The 11443-nt window shown below is 40.8% G+C and overlaps 1 protein-coding gene across 1 annotated transcript in view; it reads right to left on the bottom strand.

The window, feature by feature from the left end:
• The window catches only part of AKAP7 (A-kinase anchoring protein 7), a 150387-nt gene extending 140286 nt beyond the window's left edge, over positions 1 to 10101 (bottom strand). Inside the window, 3 exon segments of the mRNA XM_027848585.1 lie at positions 639 to 721; positions 723 to 762; positions 9492 to 10101. Of these exon segments, the coding sequence (XP_027704386.1) occupies positions 639 to 721; positions 723 to 762; positions 9492 to 10101 (733 nt within the window).
• Positions 10102 to 11443: the final 1342 nt, after the last annotated feature.

Genomic DNA, 11443 nt, shown 5'->3' with positions numbered 1-11443 from the left:
TGTTGCTCTAAAAATTATGTAAAGTTGTGTAACAGTTATCCCATGGACATTAAATTCCCATTTTATTTGTTGCATTTCCAACTCTATAAATATTCAACCATTTAAGTGCAGACACACTTTCAGATTATAGAACATTTTCACATACATAATTTCTTTTGGATTATCCAAATCAACACATATAAATCTTATTTTTAAAAATGTGTCCCTAAAAGTAGTGCTTGCTGACACTAATGGGGCTCCAAAAATCATTAAGGAAATAGTCTATAAACTGTGGAATGATCTGGTCCTTTACTTTGAGTAATGTCAGAATCACAAATACCAGGTTTTTGTGAGAAGTGCCTTCGCATAATATGAATATAGCTCATTTTTCAATGTTCATATCCATTTCATTTGATCTTCACAACAACCTAGTAAGGGTAAGTAGCACAAAACTATTAATATCCCCAATTTACAAATGAGAGAACTCCGACAGAGTTAGGGTTATGAAACTCTATCCTAGGGAAGACTATTAATTTATTTCCTACTCAAAAATACAAGTGCTCAAGTTAATACCATTTATTCAAAGAAAAAAAATACATAGTAGTGATTAAATATGTAATACCCTATAGCTTATATACATTAAATATGAATATAGTTACGTTGAAATTCATCTTTTTTATCTATAGTAGCAAATGACATTTTTGCCATCATATCATCAGGATTCCCTCCCTGTATACTTTTTTCTTCTTGACATCATTTTCAACTTCTTAGAATTTATTCCTACTTCGACATATAAAACAAAGTATAAGTGCATTTATTTTTTGTATATCGAGCTTCTAAGGGAGAGGGGCCTATTTCTTTACTTAGTATTTTATAGAAGCATAGATTTAGAGCTGAGAGGCACCTTACAAGCCACTCACACAAACTCTTTCATTTTACAGAGGAGGAAACTGAGACAGAGAGAAGTTATGTGACTTGCCCCGGGTCATACAGAAAAGGGGAACTGGGAGGTAAGTTAAGGTGGTCCCTGGAGAGTAGATATACTGACAACTAGCATTCAAAACTTTTCTAATTTGATAGAACCTGTCAGAAACCTAGGGTCACCTTCATGTCTCAATAAGGTATCAAAGACTTTAAAATAAAATGAAATCAACTTAACTCAAACTATCATAATTATAATCTCTTAATTCTAAAGCTATAACATATTCTTGCTGTAATTTTTAAAAATATATAATCCTCTCTATTATATTAATGAACAGCATCTTATTGATTACCAAGTTCCATTTATTAAGGATGTTCCTTCATTTGCCATTGGCATGGGTCCATTTAAAATTTTTTTACAAATATTTTTAGTTACTTAAGAAATACAGCTTTTCTGGAAACAAAAGCAACTAATTTTCAACTATTTCCTTTAAAGATTACCTTTTCCTTATCAGTGCACACTCTTCTCACTCTTACTCTCTCTCTCCATATATATGTATACACATACAGATATATGCTGTCTGTTATAAGTAACTAACATTTACAATCAAGAATCAAAGCCAGTGATTACATTTGCATTTGCTTTTTGGTTATTTTTTTAATTGAATGGAATAATTGCCTAGTATCATATTTATGTGTAGAGTTGAGTGGAAGAATCCTGTTTCACTTTAAATAACTCTTACCAATGCCTGACTTTTCATGGACCATTATTCTGAAAACCTTTAAGGAACATTAAGTATGTTGTTTGGAAGAACAGGATAACCTAGAACTATATGAATTTCTGTATGTTTTTCAACACCCTTACATTGTGTCTTCTTTAAGAGTAATACATCAATTACAGAGAAATAAAGTTACATTAAAATATAACACTTAGACAAATGTCTATCTCAGTGATATAAAAGAAGTATCTGGGAGCAGCTGGATGGCCAAATGGATAGAGCACCAGCCCTAGAGTCAGGAGGACCTGAGTTCAAATCCGGCCTCAGACCAAACCTTGACACTTAACTAGCTGTGTGACCCAATTGCCTTAAGAAAAAAAGAGAGAGAGAGAGAGAGATATCTGGCTTTATTTCATTAGTTTTTCTGTGCCTCACTATAAGATCTTTAGTGATCTTGGGATCATAGATTTACAACTGGAAAGGACCTTAAAGGCTTTCTGGGTTATGCTGTCTGATGTGTCAGATTTAACAAATATGTAAAAACAATATTTTAATGTATTTTATGTCATGTACCTACCTCATAGGGTTAAGGTAAAGCATTTTCTAAACCTTAAAACACTACATAAATACAGTAATAATTAGTATCATTTTTATACTGCTTTCCTCTTGTCAGAGTATATTATCTGTTACTGAAAAGCACTGTAGAGCAACAAAAAAAAAGTGGACTTCAAAATCAGAAACAGTGGTTTCAAATCAAGGTTGTCATTTGCTACCTATGTGACTTTGAATAAATTCCTATGGGCTTCAGTTTCCTCATTTGTAAAACAAAGATAATATCTGCACTATCAACCTTCATAGGGTTGTTATGAGGAACAAAAGGGATACATAAAACCCTTTGCAAGCCCTGAAACATTTTATAAATGTAAGCTAATAACATTAAAAACTAGACTTTGTGGAAGAAGAAAATTACTTACTGTTTTGTCTACTACTTTCTTATCAGGTGATTAATACCAAAGCAAAATGTTCTCCTGTACATTATTAATGCCACCAAAATTATGACTATATGTTTGAATACAATTAATAAATTCATGAACATCTAAATAGTTGGGAAATAAGTGTTTGGTTTTTTTATAGTTATCTGACTTGAAAAGTATAAAAGCTTTTTTCTATTTATCTTCGTGGCTTACAAATTGTAGATAACTATTAATAGAAATATTTTTAAGCATGATAAGCCTTCCTATTTACAAATTTACAAATTTGCAAAATTTATTGAATCCCCATAGATTTTACTAATGTTTCAGTTGACCTTTTATAATTATTAAAGTTTTTTTTGAGACACAACTTGGTTTAGTGGATGGAAAGCTGCCTTCAAGTCCTGCCTTGACACATATCGGTAGTGTGACCCAGGGCAGGTTACTTAACTTCAAAGTACCTCCAGGCAGTTCTAAGAGTTGCTTAGTAGCTGTTGACCTGAAATCAGTGATTTTAAAGAGGAATTCAGTACCCCAATACAATCACAGGCCCAAGACCCCCCCCCCCAAAAAAGGAAATTTTATCTTATGTTTTAAAATGCATGAAGACCTACTAGGGCATAGGGCATTCAATACATCTACAATGAATTCAACTGGAATGTAGCCTTTCTTAAAAACGCATAGAATTTAGAGATAATCTAGTCCAACTGCCCATTTTACAACAGACATGCACTAATTATGCACTCGCTATGTGCAAGGTTCTGTGATAAGCACTCACAAAGTAAAGTAAAAATCATCCTTGCCCTCAAGGAGTTTACATTCTAATGGGACAGATAACAAGTAAATAACTAGGCAAATACAAGACATATACAGAGGAGATTGAGATAATCACTGAAAGGAAAAAAGCACCAGCAATTTCAGGGACCAGGAAAGGCTTTTTATAAAAGGTAGGATTTAAGCTGAGTCTCGAAGAAAGTCAAGGGAATTAGAGGTGGAGGTGAGAAGGAAAAAAAGAAGTCAATTCAAAGAGATAGGAGGTGGGGTGCCATGTGTGAGAAACAGGAAGCTGCCAGTGTAGGTGGTTCAGAGTGAGGGAGGAGTAAAGCAAAGACAAGAAAGGTACGACGTGCAGGTAATAGAGTTTTAAATGCCAATTAATGGGTTTTATATTTGATCTTGAAGGTAATAGGGGTCCACTGGTCTTTATTGAGTAGGGGTATCATTATAAGCCAATCTGTACGCCAGGAAAATTATTTTGGCAGGAAAACCAATTAGAAGGCTATTTCAATAGTCCAGGTGAAAGGTCCTGTATCTCTTGTTCATCCTTCCTACTCAAAGAGGACCAATGACATCACAGTGTTGTGGTCAAGGTATAGTGTGTTCAACTGTGGCTGATCAGTTCAGTATGAGCTCAACTAATTGCAATAGTCCAGGAGAAAGATGATAAGGACCTATATTCTGTAGTATTGTCTATGTGATAGATAAGAGGACATATACTATATATTGTGAAGATAGAAATGACAAGATTTAGCAACAAATTGCTTATGTGGCATGAACATAAGTAGAAATAACACTGAGGTTGCTTGGATAACTGGGAAGATGGTGGTGCCCTCAACAGTAATAGTGTTCAGAAAATTGAAGGGTTTGGTGGAAAAGATCCATTTGGTAGGAGTACCACTTTGGATATATTAAGTTTGAGGGGTGCCTACAGGACATTTAGTTTGAGATGTCCAAAAGATAGCTGTTGATGCAGGACTGGAGCTCAGGAGAGATAAGGGTTAGATATACAGATCTGACAATCATCAACATAGAGATGCTAGCTGAACCCATGGGAGAAAATGACACCAAGCTATGTAGAGCTAACACATTGGATAGCAGAGTTGGGATCCAAAAGCATTTTGTCAAGCCAGGGCATGGGGCTGAATGTAATAACATGAAATTCAAGAGGGATAAATGAAGTCTTTCACTTAAGTATTAACAACAACAAAGCCAGCAATGTGATATGGCAGCCAAAAAAGGTAATATATTCTTAGGTTTCATCGGAGACGTAGAACTTTCAGGAACAGAGAGGTGATATTCCCATTGTACCGACTGTAAATCAGACTTGAACTGGCACATTGTGTTTAGTTCTGGGCACCTCAGTTTAATAAGGGCACGAAGAAGCTAGAGTCCAGAGGAGGGCAACCGGAATGGTTGAGGGCCTTGAGTTCATGATGTATGAATTAAAGGAAGAAATCTGGGCATGTTTAGTCTAGATAAAAGACAGAGAGGACATGCTACCTGTGTTCAAGCATCTGAAGGACTATCATGAAGGATTAGGTTTGTTCTTTTGCTCCCAAAGAGCAGAAGCAGAGACAATGGGTAAAAGTTACCAAGAAGACAATTTAGGATTAACCACAGGAAAAAATTCCTAGCTTTCTAAAAGTGGAATGGCTTGCCTCAAGAGGCAGTGAGTGGATTTCCCCTCCTTATAGGTCTTCAAGCAGTGGCTGGCCAACTATTTGTTGGGCATGTTATGGTGAGGATTCCTTTATGTATAGATTCAACGAGATGTTGTTGACTCTAAATTCTCAAGTTCTATGACTGTGATTACAAGCTGATGAGATCAGCCAGCAGGACAGCATAGCACAAAGCATGATTAATATTCCAGACATGGATGAAGATCTAGCAAAGGAGACTGAGAAGCAACAATCAGACAGAGGAAGAGAACCATGAGCAGTGTCATAGCTAAGGCAGGAGAAGAAGGACCAGATGCCACTACAGTGGCTTGAAAAGAGAAACTACTTTCTTCACGCAGGTAGGAGATGGCAAAACCTGAATTTAAAACCAGGTTGTCTGGCTCCAAATTCAGAACTCTTTCTCACCATATCATGCTGTCTACAAGCAAAAGATTTGGTATGGTTTAGGCAAAGTGTTGGCATCATACAGACAGACAATGAGAAACTAGAGAAACTAAATAACCAGCTTTAAAAAATCCTACATTGGAAGACAAATCTCAGTATTTCTTTTTAAGTATTTCTAAGTATAAAATGAGGTTTGTAAAATGTATTGATTTTTTAAATATAATTTAAATTATCTTAATAATTGCTCTATATAACCCAAATAAGATGTGGTTCTTTCACTTCATAACTCAAAGAGTTAGCAAAACATTATATAAATACAATTAAAATCCTACACTTAATGAAGCATGTTAAAATTACACTGTTCAGTAAATATATTCGCTAAAACCTTACTAATACCAAAGAAGAACAAAACGCGTAACATGTCCCTTATCACACAAAATGACAAATTTTATAGAGGATGCTCCAAAACTCAGTGCAGTTTTAAGCTATTAAGACTTAAAACTGGATTAGAGTTTTGGTATACTCTGTATTTAAAGCGTCAAATACAAGTTTCTTAAGCAAGCCACCCCACTAACAATTCTATGAGAGACATCATAGGTTCATTAGAACCTTAAAATCATGTAGGCCAACTCTGTCATTTACAGATAAGGAAACTGAAACCACAGAAGAAAAAGTGACTTGTTAGAAGTCACACAGGTAGGAAATAGCTAGAATTTCAACAAGATGATGTTAACCGTATAGCCTTTTAAACTTTGCAAAACTTTGTGATATTTAACAAGCCACTTAAAGTCTCAGTTTCTTGGCTTCTTCATTTACAGAATGAGACAAATACTATCAACCAATATATAAGGATGTTGTATGTATAGGGGAAAATGAGGAAAAGGGAAGGGAAACGTATTTAGACAGCATTTACTAAGTATCAGGCACTGTGATTTTTAACAAATATTACCACATTTAAGATACTCACAACCATCCAGGGTGGTAGGTGTTATTATTATTCCCATTTTACAGTTCAAGAAACTGAGGCAAACAGAAATTAAGTGACTTGCCCAGTGTGGTGGTAGTGTTCAGTCACGTCCAGATGTTTGTGATCCCCATTTGGGGTTTTCTTGGCAAAGATATTGGAATGGTTTGCCATTTCCTTCTCCAGCTCATTTTTTACAGATAAGGAACTGAAGCAAATACAGTTAAGTGACTTACTCAAGTTCACATAGCTTGTAACTTGTCTGAGGCCACATTTGAACGCATAAAGCTGAGTCTTCCTGATTCCAGGACCAGCACTCTACCATAGGGTGACACAACTAATAAGTTATCTAAGGCTGGATTTGAACTCAGGTCTTCCCAACTTCAGGCCCAATGCTCTAGCCATTAGGTAATATAGATATCACACAAAATCTTTGAACATAAAGACTATAAAAAATACAGTTTCCAGTGGGAAGTAGAAACAGCATGGTATGAGGGAAACTGTGGAGTGGAAAAAATATGAGTGCCTGTTGTATAACAAAGAAGAGCACTGCACTAAGTACTGGGTGAATTCTACAGTTTGCTTGCACAGCATGAAATTTCTTGCCCTTATAGATCTTGTACTAAGGACAACAAATACATAATCTTATTAACCTTATTCTTACTCTTTCATTATCAACTGAAGGGAACAAAGAAAGCTTTTGAGAGGAGGTGGCATTTGGCTTAGACTTTAAAGAATAGATTAAAAATCAATAGGTAGAGAGAGGAAAGGAATTCCATACACAGGTTTTGGGCAAAGATACGGAGATGGGAAAGTTCAGAATGTGTCCAGTGAGCAGCCGAATTCGGTTAAATTGTAGAATATATGGAAGGAAATATTAATGAAATAAGTGAGAATAATAATGCATTTATGTTATGATAATGGTCCAGACAGGTGGTAATGTACTAGTTAAGGTGATAGTAGGAACAGAGATAGCTAGGATATTTCAGTGACAGATTCAACAGGACTTTATAAACAATTGAATAAAGGATAAGAAAAAGGATATGAAAAGAAAGAGTAAATTATAACACCAAGTTTTTAAACATAGGAAACTGGATGAATCATGATGGCACTTAGAGAATAGTTAAGTCAGAAAGAAAGGGGGAAAGACACTAGCTTAGTAGATCACATTTATTAGCTGTGTAACCTGAATAAAGTACTTTTTACTTTGTTGAACCTCAATTTCTTATCTATAAAATTAGGAGGTTGTTTAGATTATCTTTAATACTTCACACAATTTCTAAGATTCTATGATTTTCATACCCTTTATTAATGTTATTAATGAAGGGAAGGACTGAATGGGGTCCCAATTGTTCATCATAATTTTGTAAAGCAATCATATCAACAATCACGAACTCATTATTTCTCTCAATTTAATAGTCCCTTTTCTCTTTCCTTATGAACAAAATCCTTCTCTCTTTAAATAGACAATTCCAAAATAATCTCAGTTCACAATTCTGATTGCCCCATTTCCTCCAGAATTTCGCTTTGCACTGTATTAATGTGCAAAAACATTTTTCATCTTCGTGGTTTTGTCCTATAAATTCCTTGTGGATAAACATCCTCTTTTTCTATTTATTTTATTCCCTGTCCTTATACCTCTGTCCCCTTGATTCCTATCTCCAAGGCTCTAAATTGGGTTCTACAACCAGTGGTCACTCAATAAATACTGTTCACTTCTAAATTTACAAGCAAGGTTATTTCTAAACCCATAATAATCATATTAAAGAAACATAGCTCAGTCTGAGTCCCAAATTTGCATTTTTACAAGGAAAAGAGCAGTATAATCAAATAGCAAAGAAAAGAGGGTTGTTTCCTTTTTTTCCATGTTTGTTATACAAATGCTTCATCTGTGGATCTTGCCATGAACTTTAGCCTAGAAACCAGAAAACAAGTACTGTGAAACAAAAGTGAAACTTAAGAATCTGCATTTTGCTATTTGGTGGTTCTTCTTACTCCTAGTAAATTGTATGAATCTGTACAAGTGATTTAACCCCTCCAGGCCTCAGTTTCCACCTCTGAAAAAGAGAAAGTTTTATGACAGATGACCTAATACGTCCCTTCCAGGTCTAATTCTCAAAACAAAGCAAAACTGTACAAATCTATGTGTTATCAAAATCTTACTTAGAAATAATGAGGTACCTTAGTATAACAGAATTGTTATTTGAATAACGATGTACAACGAATAACAGACTTGCAAATGCTGTGGGCCATACTGGTGGAAGTACATTTTTTTCCTTTGAACTGAGCTGTAAGGACTTGTGTGCTTTCAATAGCTCTGTGGATTCCTATTACCTCAAGAGGCAGCGTGTACCAGTGGAAAAAGCTAAGCACTCTGAAGTCAGAGGACCTGGGTTCTAATACCGGCTTTGACACTTAAAAACTGACAAGGTGAAACTGCTTAAAGAAATGCACTCTCTCATTTTGCTGGAAAGTAAATAGACGGCCAAAACAGGTCAGATACCAAGCCTCAAAAACTGGGACTTGAACCCTCATCCTTTCACTCCAGGGCCACTGTCTTTTCCTCCACACTACGGTGATGTCTGTGCAAGACTGAACAGGTTTATCACACCCATGATGTCATTGGTCCTCTTCAAAAACGAAGGACAAAATAACGTTAGTTTCTTCATTTGTAAAAGAAGGGGATCTAGTAGCCCAAGGCCTTCTTTTCCCGCCCAAATTCGATTATCCTACTAGTGTAGCGTCCTAACACGTTCTCTTGTCACTTATCAGGTCTTGGGGCGCTGGGGGGTTGGGGTATCTCTCCTGCCTGCAGGTGGGGGTCTGGGCTCCAGGCTGGAGACTGGGGAGAGGGTGAGGATGCCTCCTCTTTGGCGGGGCCTGAGGATTCAAAGTCGGGGCGAGGGAGGTGACACCAGCACTGCCGCCGCCTCTTCCTTCTCCTCCTCCCGGCCCCGGGGCGGCCGAGAGCCCGCGGAGGGCGGGCCGGCCCGGCGGGCGGGAAGCGCCGGGGCCGGGGGGCGAGCGGAGCCCCCGGCGGCGGCCTCGGCCCGGCGCCCACCCCTTTGCCCGGCGTCACCCTGCAGGCTCTCACCGTTTCCCGGGGGATTCATCTCCTGGACCGGCCTGAAGGACTCCTCCCAGGTGGTGGTGGAGGAGGAGGAGAAGGCAGAGGCTGGGACCGCCCAGCCCCGCAGTAGCCCGCCGGGCTTCCCCGGCCATGCACCGGGCCCCCCCGGCCATGCACCGGGCCCCGAGGCCCGAGACACCACGATCCCCGGGGGCAGGAAGGCCGGGGCGCTAAGGACGGCGGGGACCGGGCAAAGGTAGAGGGGAACGGGCAGGGGCGGAGGTGGAGGCAGCGACCAGGCGGGACAGGAGGCGCGGCTCGCTCCACCTCCTCCTCCCGCAGCTGCGGCTCCGGCTCCTCCTCTCCGCCGCCGCCTCCGTCCCTGGCGCCGCCGCCCGCGCTGCTGCTGCGGAGGCTGAGGAGCCGGCCAGGGCGGGGGTTCCGGCGGGACAGTCCACGAACAGCGGGCGGCGGCAGCTAGGCCCGCGCAGCAGCGGCTGCAGCAGCAGCAGCAGCAGCAGCTCCGTGGCCCGCCGGGCAGCAGCAGCAGCAGCCCTCCCGGCCAGGGCGGGGGAGGCGGCAGCATCGGCAGCAGCGCCGCCAGCGGCGGCGGGGGCGGGAGCAGCAGCAGCATGCCCCGGCGCGGGCTCGAGGGAGCGCGAGGGAGACGCCGCAGCTCGGGACCCGGCCCGGGACGGGGCCGGCGTTGCGCCTCTGCCTCCCTAGGGGAGAGCCCCAGCTGCGGCCGCCGCTGTAGGCCAAACCCACAAGGCCTCCGAAGCAGAGGGAGGCGGGCGGGGGAGAGCGCTGGGCGCGCCGTCTCCTCAGAGCCCCTCAGCGATTTCCTCAGTGGCGGGCGAGCTTTCCCGCCCTCCAAGCCCGCGGGCTGCTGCCCCGTCCGGTCTCACGCGTCCCGAACCCTCCCCCCACCTCCTCACTCCCCCAGCGGAGCGCCCTGCGCGAGTTCGCAAACAGAGCTGAGGAAAGAGACACGTGCGGAAGGAGGAGGGAGGGGCGGAGGGAGAGGGGAAGGGGAAGGTGTGCGCGTGGGAAACCTTGGCGCTCGAGGGCATGGAACGTCCTGTTCCCGGGGCCGGAATCCCGCCGGGAGGAGCGCGGGGATTGGGTGCTTTGGGGCAGGGGCTTTAACCACCCTGTGCAAGCGGGCGTGCCTCGCAACCCCGTGAGCTCCGAGCCCTGGGCCCCGGCGTAGACTCCACTGGAGATTGGAATAAAAGGAGAAAGTTTGGCGGACTGGAGTAACTCTGAGAAGGACCAGCCCAACTTCAGAGTGGTGAATCCATTGATTCAGTTCTCTCCGCAAAGAGACCTTATAATACATAAAATATAATATATAAAATAGACATTAATTCTGGGAAGAAGCAGCCGAACTTTTTTTTACTCCACAAAGTGACAACTATATTATTGATTTAGTTAGTTATGTTTGCAAAATAAAAACAAGACTAGGTGGGTCCTTCGACTAGTTGGGCCAGCATGTTTAAGAGTCCTACAACCAGAAAACAAACCAGGTATTAGAGTATTCCTCCAACATCAATTTATTTAACAATACAGGGTATCCCAAAAGTCTTGCTGAAGTTTTAAGCTTTGACAGCTTATATGCACCTGTTATGTTCCTGTGGAGGCATATTTTTAAAAAATGACCTTTGGGTTTGGTTTTTGCTTTTTTAGACCCTGTTCTTAAGAAACCTACAATCCAGTTAGAACAAGGAGAAAGGGTTGAGTCCCGTAATCTCTAAGGTCCCTTGTAACTCACGTGTATTTCTGTGAAACAGACAAATCACTGTGAGATTGAGACCAGGCAGAACCCCAAAAAGATACAAAGTGACATGGGAGTTTACACTTTATCTTCAAATATTGAATCCCTTATCACTTGAACCGGGCATTTGTCATCACTTAATGCAGAGATAGGGGCTGGACTTGTGATTTCATTGATGAAGGGAATTCCTGGATGACAA

This window comes from Vombatus ursinus, unplaced genomic scaffold (genome assembly GCF_900497805.2).
Source record: "Vombatus ursinus unplaced genomic scaffold, bare-nosed wombat genome assembly UNPS02006779.1, whole genome shotgun sequence".
In the NCBI taxonomy this organism is placed as follows: Eukaryota; Metazoa; Chordata; class Mammalia; order Diprotodontia; family Vombatidae; genus Vombatus; species Vombatus ursinus.
This window is presented reverse-complemented; position numbering and strand designations above follow the sequence as displayed.